This window comes from Cavia porcellus, unplaced genomic scaffold, assembly GCF_034190915.1.
Source record: "Cavia porcellus strain 051 isolate PalLab524CR breed Dunkin Hartley unplaced genomic scaffold, mCavPor4.1 scaffold_6, whole genome shotgun sequence".
In the NCBI taxonomy this organism is placed as follows: Eukaryota; Metazoa; Chordata; class Mammalia; order Rodentia; family Caviidae; genus Cavia; species Cavia porcellus.
The window spans coordinates 16,311,390-16,337,521 of NW_026947489.1; the positions used below are offsets into that span (position 1 = coordinate 16,311,390).

The 26,132-nt window shown below is 48.9% G+C and overlaps 1 protein-coding gene across 1 annotated transcript in view; it reads right to left on the reverse strand.

Annotated features, from left to right (window-relative positions):
* Positions 1–5,869: 5,869 nt before the first annotated feature.
* The window catches only part of St8sia2 (ST8 alpha-N-acetyl-neuraminide alpha-2,8-sialyltransferase 2), a 63,175-nt gene continuing 42,912 nt past the window's right edge, over positions 5,870–26,132 (reverse strand). The window contains exons 5-6 of the mRNA XM_003475263.4: positions 24,323–24,616; positions 5,870–10,155 (exon numbers count right to left, since the gene is read on the reverse strand). Coding sequence (XP_003475311.1) covers positions 9,870–10,155; positions 24,323–24,616 — 580 coding nt within the window. The 3' untranslated portion in view covers positions 5,870–9,869. The remainder of the gene's footprint in view (positions 10,156–24,322; positions 24,617–26,132) is intronic.

Consider the following 26,132-nt stretch of genomic DNA (forward strand, 5'->3'; position numbering starts at 1 on the left):
TGTTCAATTGTATTATAACTAATGATATAGGCAATTCTATTAGAGATAGCGGGAGGCATTATGGTAACCATTGTTGATCACCTTGTATTATGTTTTTATATTATCTATTATGTCCACCCTTTTGACTTGACCGATTCTGTTCTGTTATGTCTCATTTGGTTTTACTCTCTTCCAAAAAAGCAATAAGAACCGTGGGAGCAATGAAACCCAAAATGTGTAATAGTCATTGTACAAAAGAGAGGAAAAGAAAGTGCTCTAAACTATATAACTGCATGTATATTTAAGTGTATAAGATAGAAAATGATATCACAGAGTTTTATTGGATCATTGAACAGAACTTTTTGCAGTGTCATTGTTGGAATGTCCACTCTACAAGCTTTAATTTTGTGACTTGAACAATTATTTCTAAGATGGCAATATGTAATCCATTCACTAATGATTTCCTACTGTTCATTTTTTTCTTCTGTAAATCTGTATAACTTGTACCCTTTCATTGTTTTTTTTTTCTTTCTTTTCTACTTAAATAAAAAAAAAAAGAAAAAAAAAAAAAAAAAGGAGCTCTCCTGTTCAGTAACCAGAAAACATGGTTTCAGGAAACCGAAACCATCCATGGGCCTTCATTCATTCCAGAGGCATCCGTTCATTAGTGGGCACTAATGTATGTCAGGCCCCACCCACTTGTTTCAATAATAATGATGAAGGTCAGCAGGCTGAGCTAGGGGACACTGTGCAGAACTCACCCCAAACTCATCTTCTCAGCTTGGTTGGAGACAGTGGTCCATAGGAGCAGGAAGTGAGTTTTCACTCACATCTAATACCTGGAGCCAGTGCAGTGGTTGGAAAATGTTTCCTGAACTTTAGTGGATGGAAATTTAATCCTTGCTACAACAGCACTAGTAGGTGAAATCTAGTGAGAAGTGATGAGGTTTCTAAGGGCCTTGACTGTTTGGGTAGATTAACACTGTCTCAGTTACTTTTCTCTGTCATTGTTGAGACAAATTACCTGATGTCCAAAGTTAGGGAAGGGAAGATTTATTTCCTACAGGTTAAAGGTTTCAGTTCTTACTCAGTTGACTCCAAGGCAAAAGGACATGGCTGAGGGGCAGCGGTTCAAGGCTGCCTCTGCAGCAAAACATGAACCAGGCAAAAGAGAGAAGACTCGCCTCCTACCCACCATTACACTGTATGCTGGCTCCATCGTGGGAGGGTGTAACAGGCACACCACCAATTCAAGCGCTAGACAATGAACCAACCAATCACAAATGCTAGATTCAGCTGTGTCCATGATTGCATGAGACTTGTGGCAGGGCATCTGACATAAGCCATAACAAACACCATTATTACAAGTTAGGTATCACAAGCATAGTTTTGTTATAAAAGTAAGTCCAACACTCTGCCTTGCCCATACCCCCTTTCACCTGTCCCTCTTCTGCCAGGTGTTGCTGAAGCTTGAAGCTCCTTCGTAGATGTGGAACTCCTGATCTCAGACTTCCCAACCTCCAAAACAGCAAGAAACTAATCTATTCTTTATCAATTACCCAATGTCAGTTCCTTTGTTATGGTAGCAAAAATGGACTAAATCAGTGAGTGAAGAACTTCAGCTACTTTACTCCCAAGCCAGGCAGGTTTTCTTACTGTTCAGGTGACAGACAAAGAAACAGGAAGTGAGTAGCTGGTCCTGCACTGCTCAGGCTGGAAGCTGGAGAGGCAGGGAGGTGTGGGCCATCTGAGGTCCCCTGTACTATCTGACACTGCAAAGAGAAACTGGAGGTGTCTTCCTTGCTGGGACCCAGCCGGGTAGAAATGTTTAACTTTAAGGTAGACTCTCTGAGTGACAGTCCTGCCTCAGATAGCTGTCTGCTCTTCATTCATGAGCTTTGTCCTCAGCTGTGATGGCTACACTTCTCTTTCAGGCTGGTCTCTCCTGGAAGGCAATTACACATTTTCCCAGAAGCCTGTGGTTTGGTCATCCCCCAACTATCCACAGACTGTGGTCCAAGTGGCCCAGCATGGGAGGAGGAGGATGTTTGGCTCACCCACCAAGTTCAAAAGCAGCAGCTACAAACATAAGGCCCGGGGCTGTGCAGCCAGTCTTCCCTGGCATGGCAATGATAAGCATCTCACTTGGAGGGTCTCGGGACAGGAAGCTGGGGTGGGAGGTGCTGGCAGCTGAACTGGTATGGAAATAGTAACCATGGCAACTAGCCACATCACTGGTTGGTGTAGGCTCCTGGGCCCCAGTGAAGCCCCCAGCATCAAGGTACAGTTTAGGGGATCTCTGTACCGTGCTGAGAACCCCGAGGCCATTGGTATAAATCCCAGATGAACCTATTCTAGGATTTTTGACCTAGAGCAGTCAATCTCTTTGCCTTGGTTTCCTCCTCTGAAACAAAAACAGCACCTACTCCGAAACTGTCCAGGTAAAGCATCTAGTCAGGGCTCAGTCTTCGGCCCCCTTCCTGCCCTCTGCCCTCTTCTGGTCCTCTGCCATTTCTGCAGTTTCTCATTGTGTGCCTCAGATGACACACCGTCAAAAGAAGCTGCTTCTTGTTACTCTTGTTGCTTTCATAATTGAATGTGCAATCTGTTCTCACGTGAACTACACAGGACATCTGTTTTGGGTTGAGGATGTGTCTATGCAAAACATGAAAGAAGGAAGCAAGGCTCTTCTCCAGACATGGCTACTACAGAAACTCCAATGGAATGGAGCTCCGGAGCCAGGTGGTCCCAATACCCAAATAGCCCTCCTGCCCCTTTGTTTCTTTGCCTGTAGAGCAAGATGTGGTAGGCAAAATACCTAACAAGCCAGATGGCCCTGACCAATCAGAATGGGCTGTGGCTGCAGTGCTAAAACAAGGACACTTGGGGGCCCAGAGATGTAGCTCTCTGGCAAGAAAGCATGTTCAAAACTGGCATTGGGTATGTTCTGGGTCTCTACCAGCTCTGCCAGTGAGAAAAGCCAAAGCAGAACAGAGCTGATGAAAAGTCTGCATGGAAGGACAGTGAGCCCTGTCCCCTTCATTTCTCTCGTGGAGGCTCATGCAATTGACCAGATGGCTGTGGGCTCACAGAATTCAGTGACCTTCACAGAATTTAAGTGGGCTGGTGTTAACAGTGTTGGCTTTGGCATTAAACTATCTGCTCATGAGCTCTGGCACCTTCCACAAGTTTTTAGCATCTGAGAACCTTGGTTATCCAATGTATAAGATGAGAGCATGACAACATACAGGGAAAGCATGACAACATAGAAAGCATCTCACACAGGGCCCTGAACACATGGTCTAGTAGAGACAGGGGGAACACCTCCTGCTCCTCCTGAGGGGATTCTGGTGTTCCTCCCTATCTGGGGGCCAGTGGGGTGCAAATGTGCTTGCAAAGCACTCACATGTTCATCTCATTCACACAACACGAGTCTACCAAATGTCTACTTGGTGCCCTGTGTGGTCCTGGTTTCTGGAAAAGCCCTAGCGAACATGCCAGGCCAGGATCCTGTCCACCTGAGGCACGGAGGGAGGAAGGCACCACTGTGATCTCAGGCACCCCTGAGGTCTCAAACTTGCCCTGCATGGCGAAGAGGAGACTGTAGTGTGCCAAGCCTGCCCACCATATGGTGTGAAATGTGATGGGAGCTGAGGGAAACCAGGAAAAGACTCCCCAGCAGGAGACATTTGATTTGAAGCTTAAAAAATGACAAGAAGGCAAAAAGTGAGGAGTGGGGAAGAGACTTCCCAGGCAGCCAGAACAGCAACTGCAAAGGCCCTGAGACTAGGATAGCTCTGAAAGTTTTCTGAAAGAAAAAAGGTCTGTGAGGCCGGGACATAGTGAGCCAGAGGGGAAGAAAGCTCACAGCCCTGTAATCTGGGTTAGATGCTTGGTATTGCCTGTCCAGGGTGAGGGAAAGCCACAGACAGGCTTAACGGGGTGCTGGTGTGACCTGATGTTGGCCAAGAAGAAGCCTCAAGGCTCACAGCTGCACACCTCTCATTTGCAGGGTAGCCCTGACCCTCCGCTCTCCTTGCCTCTCAGTTCCCTATGTGACCCTTTCTAGATGTGCACACATCTAGATGACCACACGTAGGACGTAGCTAGATATCTTCTCCACTGGCTGGAAAACACCAGAGCTGAGTGGTCTCATCCATGTCCCCTGGGCTCTTGAATGATTGATTGGATCATCTGATATTCGGCCTAGAGCTCTTGACCTAGCCACGGTGCTTAGCAGGGCAAGACACAGCCTAGCCATTAGAGCAAGAAAGCACAGCCTGGCTTTTTTGGTGCAAATCAGCTCATCCAGTGTTTTCCCCACAGTACCCAAATTCCAGTAAGCATAGTGGTTCTAATGAGCGGATCCTCTCTGAGGCTCCCTGCTTATATTCTTTATAGCACACAAAGGCACTTAGAAACACACTGAATTGGTGTTTTTTGCATCAACCCCAACTTCCCTCACCTCAGTGTGCTGCATAAGAATCTGCTCTCTCACTGTGGTTGGGAGCCCTGAAATGCTGATTCACGACACAGCTTTCCCATTTCTTGGCTGTCAGATTCTCATTTTCTATTAATTCCCCAAGGGTTGGCTGCTTCTAGTTGGTGCTGGGTCAGTTCTGGACAAACCTCTTTAATATTTGAAAATGCTCTGGCTGGGGCACTTGAGGTCTTTATATCATTCTTAGCACCTCTTGGCAGCCCCATTTCCTGTGCCAGGTCCTAGGAGAACTTGGGATGGCTAAAGAAGTGGTGAGAAAGTGGAGAAAGGCCTCAAGGGCCCTTTAGTGTCCAGACTGGGTGGGTTTATTGGGCTCTGGCTCCAGACTATGAGACTGATTATAGACACACTAGGATCAAAGCTGGATGGCTCAACACAACATATGTGAAAAATGGCCCATTGTCTGGGTCATTCTGCTAAGAATGGAAATTAATCTATCCTCATCATAAAGCCCAAAGGAGACTAAAACCTTGCTTCTGGACTGTAACCATGGAAACCTCCCATTGTTGTGGATGACCCGCTACCAGAACGGAAGTTCATTTGCTCCCCTGGGAGATGGTACCAAGTGTCCTGTCTCCCTTGTTGTTACTGACTTGCATCACTGCAGTAGGTCAGAGCTCAGATGCCCAGGAAGAAAAGCTGCCATGTGGCTCTCTCAGCTCACCCCGCCAAGGGGAGGGCTCTGGAGGCAGGAGAAAGGACGGGAATGAAAGCTGGAAGAGGTGACATCCAGCAGTGAGTGACAGCGGGTGGGGCAGGTGTTATTGGGGCTGCTATTAAAAGCATTCATGAGGCAGCATTCGTGTCTGGAGTCCCATCTGACTGGCATCAATAAATGTCCCTGTTCCACCCAGTCAGGCAGGGCAATCATAATTAGGCATGAAGAAATTTATCAAACAGCAGCCTCTGAGCTGTAGGTCCTCTGCCATCTGGACGGATGGTTTCCTATCCTGGGACAGCAGCAGCAAGCATGATTGATGAGGTTCTACTGCTCCAGTCCCTGGGTCTGAGAAAACCCAAATGGCTTTCTGTAGTCCTCTTCAGGAAGTGATAAGATTCTGCCTGTGTTGATGGGCACATGTGTTGGGGTCCATGCTGAAGTTTGCCCTGGCCCTTTGAAGGTGACTCCCAGATCTGGGGCAGCCAGGGTCAGTTTTCAGTTTACAGATTAACAGCAAAGCCCTTGAGTGAGGATGAGAAGACGTGGTTGGAAATCCCACTAGTGAGTCTGGAGGCTTAATTCAGGTTTTTGTCCCAGTTTTACAGCCTACACAGTAAAGATAATAATTTCTGCTTTGGCTCCACTCCCACAAGTTTTCAGAAACTCTTGGGACCTTATAGATGCAAAATAGCTTTGGTAATTATAAAGCCCTCTACAGTCATTAAGGATTGAATCCAACAAACATTTATTGAGCAACTGCTGTGTTTTATGCACCACGCCTAGTGCTGTGATGGATACGGATGAATCAAACAGCCCCTGCCCTTGATGAGCTTACAGTCTAAGAACAGTCATAGGACAAGTGCACAAATAACTATAATACAAGGCAGAATATGGTAAGTGCCATGAGAAAGGTACAAATAAAGTGCTACGGTGTTCAGTGGAGGGAGAGACTCCAGTGGTCAGAGGATCAGGGAGGGCTTCATGAAAGACATGTCTCTGTGTGGGCCTTGGAGGAAATTCAAGAGTGATCCAGAGGATGAGAACGAGAAGACCAAAGGCACAGAGAGAGGAAATGCGGACGCTCCTTCCAGGACTGGCAACTCCTATAGATCAGCTGGTGCAGGGTGTAAAGAAAGAATAGGACCTTATGGGTGGGCTGTAGTGTCAGGTTAAAGTCTTGTGCCTTGACTTGTGTGTCAGGAGAACTCTGAAAGCCGGTGGAGGAGCAGGAGAAATACCTCACTGTGCATGCTCAGGAGGGCCGGAGGACGTGGAAGCCTGCAGAGGAAATGTGGGAGAGGAGGCTGCCACAAAGCGGTCCCAGGGACATGGAGAGGTAAGCTTGGTGTCGGAGGGAAGAAGCAATAGAGGTGGATCTGTGGAAGACCTGAAGATGACAGCAGGATCTGGCTGACAGGTTCGTGGATCTCCCAACAGAATGAAAGAGGGATTTCAGGGGAAGGGGAGACAGAGTGGAGCTCTTGGCATCAGAGGTGTTCAGTTTATGGTGCTTCGACCAGAGCAGAGAGAGTGCATCACACATGCAGTACGTCATCTGAGCTGGGGAGAGGACTGGTCACAGAGAGAAGAGGAGGCTTCTCCTGGGGACATGGTGACTAGATCTAAGGGAAGGAGTGAGCTCGCTGAGGGAGGTTGTAGGGGTCCGAGGGGAGGACCCTAGGGAGAAGAGAAGGAGAGAATGGGCAGATGTACCTCAGCTCGGAGACCAAGGTAGGTATGGCCATAAATAATGCATAAATACATAAATAAATATTTAAATAAGTGGCAAAAAGGGGCAGGGAAGCAAAGGGAAACCCAGGAAGACATGGCATCCATGAGAAGGGCCAGGGATGCCCAGGAGGAGTCCCTGCAGTTTCTCAGTGAAAAGGGGACTTTTAAACAGGCAAGATGGAGGGCATTCAAGACCAGTCCCAGAAACGAGTTAGGTGTGGAAGCCACAGCATGGTCCAGAGGAAAGCGAGCAGGAGGGACTGGGGTCCCTGCCCAGCTGGGGTGCTGGGAGGTGAAGGAAGAGGCCATTACAGCCAGGCTGGGCCCAGTGAGCATCTGCTGGTGAACAGCATCAGAGTGGCAGAGAGGGGCCAAGGGTGTGAGAGAAAAGGTACATGGCCAGCAGGGAAACTTACTTCTTCAGAAAGGGGAAGGAGAAGGAGGAGGGGAAGGGGTGGGAAGAGACCAAAAGGTTTTGAGGCGAGACCTCGTTCCAGATGGTTCCATCTCTTTAGTGAAGGAGGAGGTTGAAGTTGGGGTCTGTGGGGGGCTTGAGGCAAATGGAGATGGTCTGAGAGGTTCTGGGGGGCCATGGTGGGCAGACTGGAGAGCTGAGGGACAGCCTCAGCAGGAAGGCAGGCTGAGGCTGACAGATGCCTGACTGCAGCTATGAGGTGGTGGATCGCAGTGATGGGGTGGGCTTGACTGCCTGGGAACCTGGCCTCAAGGGGGCTCTGACTTGGCAGGGTAGGGCAGTCAGCCTCTGGTGGAGAAAGAGGGCACAAGGCCCAGGGCCCAAGGCCTACTGCCACAGTGCCATGGGATTTGGGATCTGCTAAGTTAGGGGAATGGGCAGGCGTGGGTGTCCTGGACCTCCTGCCTTCTTGTGGATGGAACTTGGAGGAACTTTACCACCTGCAAGAAAACAAGTTCTCTGGAGTACTGGTCTCTAACTTTCCTGCATGGACAGGATGCTGCCTGGTAGACAGAGCTCAGGCCCAACTCCAGGCCCTGGCCTCAGGGCTTGCCTTGGACCTCACCATAGAACATTCTGCAATCCAAGGTCTTCGCTAATCCACCAAGGCCTTGCCGATAAATCTATCTCCTCCCCAGGGTGCTGCAAGCTTAGAATTAAGTATCTTCTAGGGCCTTTCAGCTCCTCAAGAGGAAAGGCTCAGGAGACAAATGCAATTTGATACTAATTACTTCCATATTCATGGGGAGCCTGGACCACTTGGTTCGCACTGAGGCTGTTGCTCTTTTAAAAATTCATTTCATGATGCAAATCCCAAATCTCAGACAACAAGAACAAAGGAGAAATTGCAGGGACGCGGTGTCGCTATCCTGGCCTTGGACTGGGGCATTCCTGTGTGCTGGGTTTCTTATACCAACTCTTCCTGCCCATCAGAGGTTAATTTAGAGCCAACATTCTGTCCTGAATTGCCATTGATTAATTATGTCCAGTCTCATACACTGAGGAGCAGATCTTGATTACTTATTCTTAACTCTCTTCACCTTCAAGAGAATGGTTTTCTACTTATCTTTCAAATATGTTTTAAAACACTGTCCGTTATCAGCAAGGGAATCCATCTAACAAACAGAGCTGGCTAATGCTTCTTTCTTTGTGACCAGTGATTCTGGCCCCTAAGGTATTGGCGTGGAGCCCAGATTTTCCTAGGAGATTATGTCCAATGTTTGGAACCGCATTTGGCTTTTTAAGCTCTGGTCTTAACTATGAACTTTAGTAGGGGAAGAAAAGGATTTTGCAAAAATTCAACAACCATTGCTTCTGTGGGGAGGTGGTGGTGGGTGAGTGTGCGGTGAACACTGGTCCTCTGAGGGAGATGGGAGACTGACAAGAAAGTGATACTGACACAGTCTGGCTGTAGGGACCCTGCCAACTGCAGGCTACAGAAAGCAAACAAAGTGAGTGGTTGCCAGACCTGGAGTTAGGTGCTTCCCAGTCTTTCAGGCCTTACATTCTGGGGCTCCGGCACGGTGGGGCACCCGGAAAGGCAATCATGTATATCTTAAAAAGTGCTCTTTGAAGCTTTTGTTGTGGCTTCCCTGGTGGCAGAGGGGAGAGCGAAGTCCCTTGCTGACATTCTGAGAGGGCAGGATGGAGGCTGACCCCCACCTCGGCTGGCCTCAGTTACTGTACAGAACACCTGGCACGTCCTGGTCGCCCTTCTGCCTTGTGCTTGGTGGGAGCAAACCCACAGGAGGAGCTTCCGGTTCCTCAGAGGCATGATTTACAACCCTCTGCCTCTTGAGGGTTATTCATCTGCTGAGGTTCTCGGTGGTTCTTGTTCAGCCAGGATACGGATTATCCATGGTTTCTCTCCTGGCCTTGTCTTCACAGCCGTGCAGTCGTGCCTGGGGCTTCTGTGTTACCCGGGACTCAGGCAGTCAGACTCTAAGTTCATGGAACAAGGCCCTCAGCTCTGCGGTAACCTTGGTTCCTTAGCCTCTTTGTGCTCCTTTACCCAACTGACCTCTCCAACCTCTCTCTTCCACAAATAGCACCTGTGCAAACCTGGTCAAGTGTCCTCTCTGGGTCTTGGCCATCTGGAGTCCATATATCCCAGGGGTTTGGGCAGCTGACCACAAGTGGCTCTCTGTTCATCCGTGAGCCCAAGGATCCCTCCAACCCAGGAGGCTGGTTGTCATCCGAAGCCATGGGTCTGGCTTCTTTGCCCGTCAAGTCTTTCTGCCCCAAAGATGGACTGAGTCTCAATCTGGTTCAGGTGGGTTCTCCAAGCCTTCTTCTTGTGGCTTATCTGCCTAATGCTAGATGAACACCACACAGTTATAAATACTCAGGTCAATATATATATGCAGGTATAGATATATATATATTCTGGTCACTGTTTTACACTTTAACAAAGAAAACCACTAGCCTGCTTGTTCTATTGTGTTTGTGCCACCCCGACTCCCATCTGCCTGTGGTGTAGCTGGCAGGAAATGTGAGCCTTCGAGTCCCACGAGGTGCCCACCTTACGTGGCCCCGTCACACTGGCCAACAGTCAGTTTCAATGCCCCCTGCTCATGTAGGCTCTTGAGGGCTTTGAACTCCAAGGGCATGGTGTGGGGGCTGGCCTGGGAGGTATAGCCATACTTTAGGCTGTCATAGTAATGGTACTTGACAGGGTTCTGGTTTTGATCCAGCGGGAAGGGCCAGAAGCCATAGAGGTAGATCTGATTGCAGAATCGTGTGGCCAGTGTGTACATCAGGAGGCCAGTGGTGGGTCTTTTGATGTGGACCTTGTTAGTCAGCCAGTATCTGGAAAACAACAACAACAAAAATAAAAATAAAAAGAGAAACAAAGAAGTAATGTGAGTTTGTGAATCATCCTTTCCAGAAAGTGGGGAAATTTTATCCTGCCCGGAGCGTCCTGCCTCCTGCATCACCAGAGACCAACCAACTTACGAGTCCTGATTCCTTCCTGGGAGGACTGACACCTACCACAGGTAAGTAACCCAACTTGCTTGATTTTATGACATCACAGAAAAAATCGTGTCCTTTGTATGGGCACAGAAATGGGGCCCAGAGGGAAAAAAAAATGACTGGCTTGAACTCAGTGGCTAGGAGCAATGCACAGGCTTGAACTCGGGCCTGCAGATAGCAAAAATGAGGGCTGGCAGACTTCATCTGCAAAGGGCCAGATGACTGGTATTTTTGGCTTTGCAGTCTCACGTTCCAGTCGCAATTACCTGAGCTCTGTGTGGCTGCCACATAAAAGGAGCACCAACGGGTACATGTGGATATAGTTGTGCTTGGTCTTGACCTCTGTAAAGCATGTTTTCTTGCAAGGTGCTGGTCACCCTGTAGACAGTCCCTCGCACTTCCCTTTGTGCATTGTCATTCCTGCCTACCATGCCTCTTGGGCATCCGGGGGCAGGGCTCACTTCCTGTTCCCACCCACAGGTGCCATTCTCTGACCTCGTGTGACTTCCCCAGAGAGCGATGGGCTCTTGACAGTGGTCTGCCCTGTGAGGCTGGGCTCTGCCTGCCCATTGTCTTACAAAGGCTCATCATTTCTGCTTGTGTTTCCACCTTTGAGAGTGTTTTCAGCTAACAGGTTGAGGTGGAGAGGGGCAGGTTTTCTAGAAGCTCAAGTACTTCTTTTTGCAGAAGGATTCCTTTGGATGCTCAAAAAGAGAACTGCCAAAACAATGCATAAGTCAACTTTGAAGCTTTTGTTTTTTGCTTGATGGGAGGAAGCATTAGTCTTTCAATCAGATGAGATTAATTCTTAATAATCCATATACTTTCAGTGAAGTATAAAATATTTGATCAGGGAGAATAACTTTGAGACACACTCACCCGTCCAAATCAATTATCAGTCCTGGGTGATTTAAATCTCCCTTCCACACTGCTGATGGAGGCTGTGGTCCCTGAGGCCAGAACTGGCATGAACTTGGAGCCTCTTGGGTGGCCGTTAGATAACAATGGTGACCCTGTGAGCCTGCCACTTGGAGACTCACTTCCTCAGCCTCTGCTGTTTCATCCTGTTGGGCTGAGAAACTTCCTCAGCCTAGGAGTTTCCCAACAGGGAGTCAGATGGAGGGACAAAGGCAGAGAAGAGGACAATGGCTCTTGTGAACCATGAGCACAATGGAACTGAAAACTGATAGGATCAAGTGTTTGTGGACCTCTTTGTTCCTTCCCTGCCCTATTGAGAGGTCTCTATGGTGACAGCCCTGCACTGCCACTCATCCCCCACTTGGGCGTTTCTTACAGAAAGCTTTCCTATTGCAGATGCAACCCCACTCCATAGTGCAATACCAAACTCTGTAAGATCTGGGCCCCCAACCCTATCCCATAGTGCATCTGTCTCCCCAAGAGGACTGGCTGTAGCCCCCAGGCACTGTGTGATTCACAGCACCTTCTCTTGCTGAGATCTGCATCAACACTGCCTTTGCGCTTTGCCCAGGTCTCTGGACACCCGAGTACCCATCTCTTCCCAGTGGTGTGGCCTCATGGAGCTGCAGTGTGCATGCCTCTCCCACAGTCTGTGGGCTCTTGGAGGGTGATCTATCTTGCTCTGTGTGCAAAGAAGCCCATGAGTGCTGGAAAAGTGAGTGGATGTTTGGAGGGAGAAGTTTTCTCCTTCTTGTACTTATGGTCCTATAGGCCCATGGCAAGATTCCATAGCTAGGGAATCATGGGGACAGGGGTGGGAGGCTACTTGTCTCAAAAAAAAAAAGAGTTCTGGGAATGCACAAGGCAGCTGATGGTGTGTCCCACTGATGCACACGGTGGGTCTGGGCTGCTGATCTGCTGATGTCCCTCAATGGCCTAGTGTTTCTGTTCCTTGGCCCCAGAGAAGCTGAGGCATAGAAGGAACCTAGAAACACTGCACTTGTTTTCTTCCAGCAGGGGCTCTGCTCCCCAAAGGTCCATTCTGCTTCTGCTGCCCCTCTCCTCTAGGAGAGGTTTCTTCTGGGCCTCCCAATCCAAGAAGCAAAAGGGTCCAGGTTGTTTTCACACAGGACCCCACAGGGTGGGCCCCGGGCAGCTGGGTGCTGGGTGATTGGGGTAGTGGGTATTAGCTGCACCGGCTTCAGGTGAGAGAGCTCTGCTGGGACTTTGGTACGAGAAGTACTGAGAGAGCTACCTGAGAGCTACCTGAGTGGCTGAACTCTGATCATCCCACAAGGCCGCTGTGCTCTCAGTTCAAGGGAAGTTTTAAGGAGCTGGTTTGAAAGGCCCACTAACACCTCTTTCTTCCTCTGCACACCTGCTGGCTACACACTTCCCTCTTGTCACTCCTGTGCGCCTCACAGACGGAGGCCCCTGCTGGGGAGGGTTAGAACCTGGGCTTCCCTTCAGGCTCTCTGACTGCAAATCAGTATTTTTTTCTTTTGTGGTACAGCTCTGACAGATATAGGGCAGTCAGGAACATGGCTGGCCTAGTGTGGCTGGTGACTGTTTGGGGACTGTCCCACCTGGCTGTCTGCATAGTCACCCTGCAGAAGGCATGGCAGTGGCTTGAGACATGCTTGATGCAGAGGTTGGCTCGCAGGATAAGGAGCCATTCCTTAGGCCACTTCAGCTTTTTCTAGACTCAAAAGAAGAACCCCAAGGTCAAGGGCAGGGGCGTGGTAATGAGGAGGAGAATCCCAGAAAAGCAGCAGCTGATGTGTGGGTCCTCTCTTTCACCCATCCTGGTATGTGGTGCTCACACACACCTTGGCTTACACACACCCAGTAACAAGGAGCTCACTTCCTGCCATGCTACTGCATTGCATTTCCAGCTCAGATGCAGAGGGTCTCAGCTCCGGCTGCAGGCTGGACCACCTGCAGTTTCAGGAGATGCCTGGGTCCCTCTGCCAGCTGCAACCTGGACCTGGACTTTGACAGTCTCCTACAGTAACTCAAATGTGTAGTCACAGCTAAGAATCCTGCTTGGGCTGGTAGGTAGTTCTGCCAAAAGAACCCAAGGAGGGGCAACATTGAGAGAGTGGGAAAAACAGGATGCAGAAGCAGCGCTGCAGGGATTTAAAGACAGCTGGGCTGGAGAACTCATCTAGCCTGGTAGCCTGGCGGGGATCTAACTGAGTGGGCTGGGAGTTGGGACAAGTGTAAGGAAAACTCAGATCTGGCTTCACCGTGGCCAGGGAAATATGGGGGGTGGAGGCACAATGGCAGCTCCAGGGTCAGCCAGTATTATTGTTTTCAGTACAGTGGTCCTAGATCTGATTTTTAAAAAGGGTCTTAGAAATAGAATTTTTATGTAAATTCTCCAAGATTTTAAATATTGGGAACTAATTAAAATTTTGAGGAGTCTGGAGGTGTGGCTCAGAGGTAGTACACAGCCCTTAGCATGCACAAGACACTGGGTACCACGTCCAGCACTACCAACATTTGTTTTTCCTCTTAAAAATGCCATGTGAGATGTTATTGGGTGCTACAAACAGGTGTGTCTGTGGTTAACCCAGGGCCTCCCGAGCTCACTTGTTTTCCTCTTTCGGTTTCTAGAGGGAATGTCGGAGGCCAGGGTGATCAGAATGGGAAGCAGCAAGCTTCTCACGCCCCTGGTCACACAGATTGCAGATAAAGTGTCGGCTTCCCCACTCCTGCTTTTGGGGCATTTTTCACCCCACAGCAGTTCTGGGAAACTGCTGGGCCAGGCTAGGGTGCAGCTGTTGCTGCCCCTGGCCAGTGGAGCCACCAGAGGTGTCCCCACATACTCATCCCCAGGGGTTCACTCCTTGTGCAAATCTGAGCTCTTACACCAGCCAAATGCCATCCCGGAGATTTGTGGTTTGTTTATTTTCTGATAGTAATGCCTTAGCAGGGGAAGCCTTCAGAAATGAATTTCTTTTCAGGTCATCAAGGCTATGCCCAGAAATGGGGAGAGGAGAATTTAATCAGTGTTGAGACATCCACATAGCATGTGGGTGAATCTGAGGTGACAGTACATGCTGAGAGGGCTCCTGTGCCTTTTCCTGTGTGTCCCTTTGATGAACTCTCTGTCCCCCGCTCACCCCCTCCACTGAAAAAAACTAAGCGCATGCATCAAAATCTTCCTGGAATCTTTTTTTCCACCCACTCCTCCCCAGCTCACACTGTGATTGCCCCGACCTGATTCCCATGAGCTCTCCGGATTCTTCTCTTACTGCACTTAGCCACAGGACAACAGCTCCTCCCTGTACAGGCTGGGCTTGCCTGCCAAACCACCATGAGCTACGTGAGCCGCACAACCCGAGACCATGCCCCACACTCCTTGGTAGGCTCCAGAGGCACCCTGCTCCATGTTGCTGTATGCAAGGCCCTGTGCAGAGACAAGCAGCGCTTGGCTTGGCAAACACCACAGTGCTTTACTCCATCTTGCTGCACCCTGATCATTGGGCTGAGGTCAGTGTTGCCTGAACCAACCAGAACGGTTCTCCTACCCTCTCTTCTGATTGCAGAAGCTCAAAGCCTTCTGCAGAGATGGGTCGGCTTGAGCAGCATGAGACCCTGATCCCTGAATCACCCTGGGAAGGCGGCCCCTTGACAGCTCATAGCACACTGGAGAGAAGAATCAGTTGCTGCTGAATAAATAAATAAATAAGCAAACGGCTGCTAAACCGCTGGGCTTTGGGGATTTATTGTTGTGGCGTAGCCTAGAATTGATGATCCCGAGTTCTGTTGTGCTCAGCAATTGTCTGACTCAAGTGCTATTGAAAAAATGGAAGATGCAGAAAAGAAGAAAGAGGAAGCCAGTAGGGCGTGCAGCTTGGTGATTGCGGCCACCAGGGACAGGAACGCAGGGTCCCATTACTCAGGGGTGGCTCCCGGCTCTCCACCTAGAATGGCCAGCCGGCACAGAGGCTTCAGAAGGGATAGAGCGCCCACTGGTTCTCGGTGGAGAGACCCCCCCTTCTTCCTGTTCTGCCTCCAAGGCTAAACAAGAACTCCTGAGCAGGGTGTGGCAGGGGCACAGGCAGCTGTTTAATGAGCAGTTTGTAACAGAAGCTGACCAAGTTATGCAGGGAACAAATCACTCTCGATTTCCTTTTGTCTCCTCAGCCACTCTGGTCAATTTAGAGACTGTGCATGTCTGACTTGTAGACTGTTTCTTTCCTTTAGCTAACAGCTGGGTGTTAAAACACAAACTAATTAATTTTGCCTTCCCAAATGAGGTTAGCTGGGTGCATCCGGAACACTGTATTGACAATGCACCTTTAATATCCCAGTCTTGAGATTTTAATTAGGAGGCAAAGTCATCTCAGAGAAGGCAGTAATTATTTTTCAAATTGGCCACCCCAATTGCTGTGGCGATGAAACACTGTATTTTATGGGCACGGACAGCAGTCAGTGAGGATTGCTGAAATTGTCTCTATAGTGCATCCATTGCTCTTCCTGGGTCCTTGAGAGCAGTATGTGACACTTGTTGGCTGCCACCGTTGGAAAATGGGACCAAGAGGGGTTCTCCAAGAAGCTTATAACAGGTGTGTCAGAGCTCATGACCATCTTCAGGAGCAGGACTGGTTCAGAGCAGGGGGTCCAAGGACCCTCAGTGACACTTTGTGTGCAAGTCAGCAGCTGGAGAAGCACTCTTGGGTCACTGCTTTCTAGGCTTCCTTATCAGCAGCTCTGCCTGGATTCAGGGGTTCCACAGCCCATGCGGTCCCTTCCTAGGGAGATTGTTGAAGGCTCCTCTGTGCTGTGGGTACTGCAGAATGCATCCGCTCAGCTTTGTAGTGATGAAAAGTGGCTTTGTCTCAGAATTTGGGACTGTCATGAAGAGTTAGCGAAGGCACAGGGTGCTGGAGGCTGATTTCTAGTCCCCAGGTCTCCAGGCTCTCTTGTGCCTATGCTCTAGCTCAAACTCACCAGGTTAACTTCTGATATGATCTTGCCTCTAAGGGCTCCCCATAGCTCAGGAGTCCCCAGGATAAAATCCAATGGCTTAAACTGGGCTGTGGCTGTCCTTGTGATATGGGCCTATGATATCTCCATCCCAGGGCCACAGGACTTCTTGGGTTCTTCCAGGATAATTCCCATGTGCTTCTAGCCAGCACAATACAATCCTTTGGTCCTGGGTATACTGTCACTTTCTGCATGTGGCCTCTGGAATCTTCCTGGATGGTCTTTGCCCTGCATGCTGTCCTTTGCCTTCAAAGCATTGACCATGATACACTATAATTCCTTGTATAAGACATCATCTCTGGCCCTAGATGCCCAGCAAGACCATTCATTGGGACCTTAAACCTTCTGGTGGATTCTGGAGTTTAAATTAACACTAATCCAGGCGAACAATTATATTGAACCTCTTTGTAATCAAATGGATACAACTTCAAACAACAATCGGATAGCTTTTCTCACTGGATTGGCAGAGATAGCAAGTGTTAATAGATCTTTAGAGAGGTTGAGGGAAAGCAAGTATTTTCAGTCATCATAGGTGAAGACATAAAGTGGTACCTGTCTCTAGGAAGGGCAGTTTGGTGCTGTCTATAAAAATTAACAATGCATACAGCCATCTATCTGTTTAGTAAAGACACTTCTAATGAACAGGCCTACAGATGTATACATGCTTGGAGGCATCATAAGACTGACTGATATGGCTTTGATTACTTGAGCAAAAGATCAAAAATGTCCTTACCAATGGTGTCTGTGTTCACAGATTCCAGTCCCCACACAGTGGGCCACAAGGCCGCTGTGCCAGACAGGGAGGTGGTACGAGAGGGGATTTGGACTAATTTCTAGAATGTGGCAAAGTGCAATGTAAAACATACTCCCTTGTGTGTAAAGAGGGCTATTTCTGGGAAGACACACATGGAAAACCAGCTTTACAGGTTGCATCTGAGCAGGAGGACAGGGAATGGGGTGTGGCTCGCTTTTCACTTTCAATCTTTTCATATAATTTGGATTTTTTTTCTTTACTATATGCCTTGATAGTTTCAAACACAGACACACACACACACACACACACACACTCCCACACAGAGTATCCCTTAAAAATAAACAGATGCAGGCTGGGGATTTAGCTCAGTGGCATAAGCGCCTGCTTTGCAAGCACATTGTCATGAGTTCAATCCTCAGTATCAATTACAAAGTAAAAAACAGATGCTAGTAGCTGTGTGTTAATATCACAGACATTCATTCCTGCTTTTTAATTTTTTTTTAATATTTGGGGTACTAAGAATTGAACCTTAGGTCTTTACACTGAGTTATAGCTCCAGCCCTTTTCTGATTTTTATTTTGGGGACAAGGCCTTGCAAAATCACTAAGTTGCTCAGCCTGGGCTTGAACTTGGGATCCACGTGCCTCAGCCTTCCAGGGTGCTGGGCTTAGGAGCTGCCTTGAGAAGGGCTGGGCCTAGGGATGTGCCCTCTGGACTGTGATGGCCCACCTGGGGGACAGCCCACCCGTGTGGGCCTCTCCTTCATTCTTTGCTCCTTGTTTACACTCCTCTGGGCCCTGCTCTCCTGCCCTCAGCTCTCTGCTCCGGTGCCAGGCAGCAGGGTCTGCTGATCCGCCCTCTCCAGCCTTGGCAGGCAGAGACCTGAATCAGTGCCATCCTAAGACTGAAGCTCAGCACCCTCAATTAGGCGCTGATTCACAGGTCTTTTCTGCACTGGGGCCAGCGGGCTGCCGTCCTGCCCAGGGGGCGGCCCTCTGCAGGCTTGGCCTCCCTCATTGCTGCAGTTGAATCAGAGCTATTCACTAGCAGCTGCTGACCAGCTCCCATTTCCTGCACCACACTCAATTGCTCCGCTGTCCTCCTCTCTGCTGTTCCCCTCCTTTGCCAACAGCTGGCAAGGGCTCTGGGCTACTCTGCAGGCCACAGAGCCAAGATCCCTGGAGAGCTGCTCAGGCTGGGGCCTCACGGGTATCAGAAATTGGGCATTGCCAGTTGCCAGATTCTGCTCTCTGCAATGCCCAGATCCCAGCCTCAGATGGGCCAGAACCTTATAAGTATCCCGAATCACACACGTGCTGAATCAAAGTCTCAGTGTGAAAAGGAGGCCGCTTTTGGGTTGAACTACATCACTGTCAGACTCATGGGCTCAAGACCTGACTCTCAGTACCTTAAACTGTGACCTTACTGCCAGACAGGGTCTTCAGAGAGGTAATCAAGTTATAATTAGACCACTAGGGCAGACCTTAATCCAAAATGATGTCCTTATGAACAGGCAGTGTGGAGAGAGCTAGGAATACAGACAGAATGCAATATGAACATGAGGATGGCCACAAACAGGACAAGAGGACAGGCCTGGGACAGACCCTTGCCTCACATGCCTCAGAAAGGGTAAAATCTGCTAACTCCTTAATCTTTGACTTCCAGAACCGTGAGACAAGACATTTCTATAGTTTAAACCACCTGGGCTGGCACCTTGTTATGACAGTCAGACTAATATGACAGCTCCATCTGTATGACACAGATGTCCCTCTCCACCATCCCAATAAGGGGTTTTGCTGCTGCTGGAACATCCCCAAGAACGCTGAATTCCCCACCTGCTGAAGGGAGCCAGGCTTAGTTCAGAGAATCTTAGGTATTGGGCCATTTCTGCCAGTTCCCCATGGAATCTGGCTTCCTGTAAATCCTCTTCCAAGCCTGATTCTACACTCAAAGCTTCACAGGTCAAATCTATGCTCAAGGGCAGGGGCTGTGTTTTACTGATTTATGTATTTCCCGAGCAAAGAGCACCCAGGACCTTTAGATATCTAAAGGATAAAGGAAGATGGTGCCCATGCTCTTTGGAGCCCTCTTCTCTCTCCAAACCTTTCAACTTCCCAATGTCTCTGCCACTGTGGCTCCTCTCCAGCCTGATACCCAAAAGTAAATGTGACTCTCCAATGCCCCGCATTGTCCTGTGGGGCAGCCACCCATCCACTGATGGTCAGTAGTCTTCAGGTCTCTGAACGTGTACCATTGTTTTGTTCCTAAGTATAGAAATCTGAATTAACATATACTACATTTTTCCTTCTCAGATTGATTTGGATTTAACACTGAGATAGTATATACTGAGAATTCCCCCAAACTCATGTTGCTGATGAATTTGCTAAGCAGACTATTGGTAGCCTCACTTAAGTCATTGGCAGAAAAGGGGACAGGCATTGAGCCTGGTGGCAGGTTTCTAGAGATGTCCATGAGGTGGAAACTAATCTAATTAATTAGCATCCTTTGGACACCAGTGGGGAACAGGACATGAGAAAGCGGTTGCCAGGGGAAGAGCAGAGATCTTTGGATACAATACACTGATTCCAATCCCAGCTCCTTTTTCCTCCTCATCTGCACGACCTGGGACAATGTACTTAACTGTGCCTTAGTTTCCTTCTGAAAAAAAGGGCTGAAATTGTCTCCTAGTCCCTGAATTATTGATTGGGTCACAGGTCTCCAAGTCATCCACAGAATGCCTTGTCAAAGTAGCAGACTTAATTCCAGATATACAATGACTGCACAAATCCCACACATCCCTGCCTGCCCCCCTCACCTTGTGAGTGGGCTCTGCTATTTCCCAGGCATCACATTCTGCTTATGACATTTACTGCCCGATCTTTAAGTATTTATGAGCCACTGAACTGATAACCTTTTAAAAGTCTCCTTGAGATGGATAGAAAGCTCATAGATGTCCATGGTGTCCCCATGTTTAGAAATTGGGGCCGAGGTTGCTGCCCAGATTTTCCTGTTTACCCATAAGGAGAAGACCAAGGCCAACTGCTCAGGGGTCTGACTGCAGGTTTTCCCTGGAATGTTAATTAGTCCTAACTGTATTGTATTGTGATTCTCCAACATATACCATGCACCAGAATCATCTGGAAGACCTATTAAGGCACATCTTGCAGGACTCCAGAGTTTCTGATTCCATAGGTCGGGGGTGGCTATGAGAATGTGTACTTCTAGCCAGCACACAAGGGAGGTTGGGGCTGGTGGTCTAGGGACCATGATGAGAAATTCTGGTTTCAGAGCTGCAAATTAGGATTATAAAGATACAAAGACCTCATTACTCTACCCAGGTAAAAGACCTCTCCCCTTTGCTAAGAGAAAAAAAGTACAGAACAGGAGTTGAGGCATTCATTTCACCTCTGTCCTCTATAATCTCACCATCTCTTCCCCTATTTTCTGGGTTCTTACCTGAAATATAATACATTTTTTTCCTATGGTTCTGGCAACCAAACCCAGGACACCACATGTTAGGTAAGGGCTCTGCCCCTGAGATACTCTCTTTCATAAGCTCAAACCTATTCCAGCTTTGGCCTTCCTGCTACCATTTTTTTAGAGCCCCGTCACTAATTCCTGGCTATGTGCAAGAGAGGGCTGTGTGATCAGGGGCCATGGGGGAAGTTCTAAATCTGTCCCAGGACCTTAAGAAAGTTAATCCCTAAGATTCAGTTTTTCTGTCTTTAAAATGGAGATAACGGTAGTAGTTCTCGAATTATATGAGGTAAGGCTTAGCCCGGTATCTGGCACATGAGCTTTAGCCAGGGCAATGTGTGCTCCTTATCTAGCTCTCCTACTTCCTACTTCAAACCCTCCACCCAGCATTCACACAAGAATGAGATCAGGTGCACTCAGGGTGGTGTGGCTGTAGACTACCCCAGCAATCAGAAAGGGTGAAGGGTGAATTTTGTTTGGGCATGTCTGCATTTTTTTTTCTAAAAGATTTCTCAGATTAAAGAAAAAAAATTCCTTAGAAGTAAAGGAACAGGCAAGCAAATCTGTGAGGGCTAAGCCAGATTCCTTCCTGATCAAGGGACAAAAGGACTTCATTCAACAAGATGGTGTGAAACCCAGGTGTTGTGCATTCAGCTTCTTCCACCTGGTGGCAAAGCTATCTCACACTCTGAGCAGCTACGGTGCACATGCAGAGTCTTGATGTGCTGCTAACCAATGTGATAACTTCCAGCCCACAAAGTTCTCATTGCTTCTGTCCACTGCCCACGACCAGAAGTGGGTGTGTGCAAATTTATGCTCCTTCTGGTGCCCTACATGAGAGTCAAAAAATGTGGTTCCTTTCCTGGTTGTGCCTCTTGATGGGAGGGAGACTTTGTCTCAATCACCTACCTTATCTAAGCATTAAATCCCTCATTTTATCTAGCACTTGGACTTGGAAGGCTGAGGTAAGAGGCTTGAAAGTTTGAGTACCATCAGGTCAACTTAGAGAAGCCTTCTCTCAAAAATAAAAAATAAGCAAAAATGTTGTGAATGTAACTCAGTGCAAAGGTCCTACACATACACACACACATACACACATACACACACACACACAGACACACACACAGTCTTCATTTGCAAAATGAAGTCCTAGAGTGTCACAAAAATTGATTCTTAATTGACATTTCCAAAATTTAAAGCAAAATACAAGAGTTTCAATTTCTCTAGATCTTTGCTAATATATTATTTTTTCTTCATAACAGCCATGGTGGTGGGTATAGTGATATTCAATTATGGTTTTGTGTTAGTGACATTAAATATATTGCCATATACCAATTGGCTATCTGAATATCTTCCTTGGAGAAATATCTATTAAAGTCATTTGTCTAGTTTTGAATTGGGTTGTTTGCTTGTGTTTTTTTCTTCTGTTGAATTGTAGGAGTTCTTTATATATGCTGGATGCTAATCCTTTATCAAATATATCCCTTGTAAACAACTTCTCCTATTCTCTGCATTTTTTTACTCCATTCAGAGACTGTCCTTTATATAAAATGCTTTTAAGGATATTTTAAGATTAAATTTCTTCTATACCCTTAAATTATTAAAATGATAAATTTAATTTTATGCATAGTTTATCACAAGAAGTTGGTCTCCTTGCATCTCCTACCCATTGGATGTAGTGGCAGTGGATTTTTAAAGAAGGAAACAATATTAGTCTGCAAACTACACATTTTGGGTTCCACAGTGAAGAGCTTGTGACTAGCGTGACTTAGTCCACTGCTCTGACTCCTATAGAATCCTGTGGTCCTGTGCGTTTTCACTTGTGGCTCCACTTCTGCCCTGGGTTACCATTTCTGAGTTGTATGACAAGTTTAATCACTTCCAGGTTCTCGGTGGTAGCAGCTATGATAACAGTAGCTCCCCTGACTGATCCCCCCCCTAGCCCCCATGTAGCATGGGACACATGTTCTAAAGCAGATAGTAGGGTTCCCCAGGGAGAAGACAAAGAAAGCAGACCTTGGTGTCAGGGAGACACACAGCACAACCCAGCAAGTAGTGGGACTAGGAGTTGAACCCTCAGAGGTATCTGTATTTTGGATACAAGGCTGCATTGCCTCGGCCAGGTTGCAGCATCCTATTTAGCCTTCTCCACAATCTCTTGGTTTTCCCGTGTCCTTCATTCTCCATCCCTCACCAGCCTCATTCCCCCTGGTAGTGCACACGAAACTGGTCTCACCAAGGCAGAATGGAGCAAGCCTGTCCTCTCACCGTGCACACTGTCATCCTGTCCACTCTTCAGAGAGTCTGTGGAACACAGCACTCTAAGGCCCAGTGGCCCCCGTGAAGGGAAAGGACATTAGTGAAGACATTCCAGGCCCCAGCAGCCCCTTCTCCCACCTCCTCCACTTGCTGAAAGCAAGGCCAGCTCATTCATCTTTCTGCAGCCTTTCCTCCCTGGAGCTCCTGCAGAGGGAGATGCCAGGATCTCAGCATTAACAGCCTGTTTGTTTAAAGGGCTTATTACTGGTGCTTAATGTTATTTTGACAGATGAAAGTGAGTCAATTATAGCTGGAAATAGCTCAGGCTGCATAAGTTTCTGCCAGGTAGTTGCCCATTGCTTGTCCCTGGGTCTTTTCCTTTGGTTACCAAAGTGCAGTATTTTCCTTCTGTAAGCCCTTTGAACCCCCAAAGTATTTCAAGAGTTTCTTCAGTTCAGGAAGAAACAACATTTAAGACAGAGCCTCAGTCCATGAGATGAGGGTTGCTGTGGCTGCCCCTTTCTGTGACAGGTATAAGGGAGCCTGACAGGTCAACCGATGTAGTCCAGGAGCCCTGTCCAGGCAGACGCCACTCTAACTCCATCAGCCACAGATATGGTTGTCCCTTACTAAATATCTCATTAGGTATGTTTTCTGGTGGGGGGCTGTGGGTTCCCTGGGTCCATACCCACCAAAATGAGTCTAATATTGATCCTAGGCTTGAGTACTATCAAAGTCATCTTTATGGGCACAAAAAGTCCTCTGTGGATAGCTCAAAAGGCTTCCTAGTGTTAACAGGAGGCCCAGTGGAGAGTACCCAATGACCCTTGGCGAGGAGTTGGTATACCGAGCTTTGCCACATTCCTGGGACAAGGCTGTGGTCTGCCTTGCAGCTGGCTGGCCAGTTAGATGCCTGGGTGAAAGCTTCAAAGTTGAAGTTGAAGCATGGTATGTATTTGTAGCAAGCATTTGAAACTTATGCTGCAGAAAGAACTCTCTTCCTCTCAATACCCCAAACACACACAAGCACCACCAGGCTGTCCTATCCCAGGGCACGGCACCACCACCCACCTGTTTGCTCAGCCTCCTCTTGTCCTGCTCATCCTGGCTTTTCGTCTTCCCTCACCCCTGAGGGCCCTTACACTGAGCCCATCAGCAGCCCCTGCTGCTGCACCTCCACGCTGCAGAGCGGATGGATGGTGATGGTAACCCCGAGTGTCTCTCCTGCCATTTTCCTCACGGTATCGGGATTTCCTGTTCCAGTGCCTCATTTAGTCTCCACATTCCTTTACGCTTATCCTTCCCATCCCTATTTTACTGAGGAAGAAACTCAAGTCTAGAGAGATTAAGGTGATGTATTAGAAGCCAATCCATTTGATCCCTATTTTCTTCAGAATCCCCCACCTGGATGGCCTCTCCCATCCCACATTCATAGCCTCTGTTCTGTCCCACTGAGCCTGGATGCAGCCTCAGGATGATTCTCAACATAACCCTGTCATAGCTGGCTTGGAAAGGCAGCAAGGGGAGGAGGAGGAGGAGGAGAAGGGGGAGGAGCGCTGCCCTCCCAGCCCGCCCAGCCCGCCCAGCCTGGCTCACCCGCGGACCGCGTGCAGCAGGCGCAGCGAGGGGTAGGCGGTGCGCACGTTGACGTGGTGCTTCAGGATGAGCTCGTTGACCCAGTCCACGCGCTGCTTGCCTCCGCGAGCCATGAAGGCGGGGATCCACAGGATGCTGCCGTTCAGGCCGTGCAGCCGCTGCAGCAGCTTCTCCCGCCAGGTGGCATTGACCAAGTCCTCAAAAGCCCGCTGGATGACCGAGGGGTTCATGGTCACCAGGTCTGTCTTGAGCCCCACGTCCCGGGCGTACTCCTGCACGGGAGCCAGGTTGCACCTGCAGGACACAAAGGCAGTGTGGCCCTGGAGAGGAGAGCTCGGCCTCCTCTGGAAACCTGGTCTTGGTGCCTCTCTCTCCTGCGTCCTCCTCCTCACTGGTAGACCAGGGCACTTGCCCAGATCTTGGGCCTCTCTTGGCGTCCCTCCCCGCACGGAGATTCAGGTTCTTACTGAGCGCCTAACACAGATGAGGCCCGGAGGATGCAAGATGCTTCTCTATGGATTCAGAATCTAGGGAGGGGGAAAGGAGCAGGAGGGCTACTCTCAGTTCAAAACAGCAGGCGACGCTGTTAGCAGGTGTGCCCTGGGCCGTTCAGTGACACAGCCAGGGCTCTAAGGCACATTCCCAGGTCCAGAGCTCTCCCCGACACTCTCTCCCTCTGTAATTCTGTTCAGCCCCTCTGGGCTTTCCAAGCACTGCAGTTACTCTGGCTATGAGGGAGATCACACAGCTCCCTCCACTAAGCTCAGAGTGTGGCTGGGGAAAGTCATCTCCACAGATGATGACTCCTATGGGAAGGAGCAGCAGGTGATGACCACAGAGGGCCATCGGGAGTGGACAAGAGGAAGTCCATTGGTGGCCAAGGCATAGGGAGACCAGCTACTCCAAGAGACCCCTTGGTACTGGTGGAAAATGTAGATTCCCCAGTCCCCCACCTGGACTCAGCAGAACTCAGAGACCAAGAACATATTATTATTATAAGTTATTTCCCTTCAGGTACTGAGCGGTTCAAGAACGCGATGCCATGCCACGAAGTTTTAGACACAAGAACTGTACCCCAGGACAGAGAGTTGAGAAACAGCTGTGAGAGGTAAGAGGAGGGCCAGTGATTTGGTCCAACCGGGCACAGCCTGTGGAGGAGTCAGGGGTGGGCGGGTATGGAAACACACCAAGAAACATGTGTCAGGGACTTGGTTCTGAGGGTGACAGGGAGCTGCCGAAGGTTCTTAAACAGGACAGTACTGTGAGAAGTTTTCATTTTAGGTAGCAGGCAACAAGATCACGTGTTAGGGGATTTATTCAAGGGAATGGAGTTGAGTATTGGAGCAAACTCCAAGGCAGCAGTGACCTTCTGCTGAGCCAGTGAGGATGCCTAAGTGGCAGCCTCTGCCACTTAAGTGGAGGACTGGCTTGTGGGGACTCACCGCCTGCACAGCCAGGCTCCCTACCTGACTAAGGGCTGGTGGGATGGCATGGGGGCAGGGGCCAGGCTCCTGCCTGGCAGGGGGTGGGGAAAGTCCTCGGAATATAGGAAATAAGTCTGAGAAGTTAGAGTAAGTGTGTGCAGAGCAAAGATGGGAGACATAGGACCGCACCCCCCGCCATCACCAGGTTATAAAATGCAGGAATACACCATCCACTTTTGCCTGTGATGTAAGCCAGGGTATGCCCACTTTAACTGGGGAGAAGCAGAATCATCAGGAAGAAAGTCGGTACATCAGAGCCCCTGGTGCATGTCAGCCCTTGCTGGTCCTTTAACACAGGTCAGCTCACTTTGTTGTGACCCAGTGTC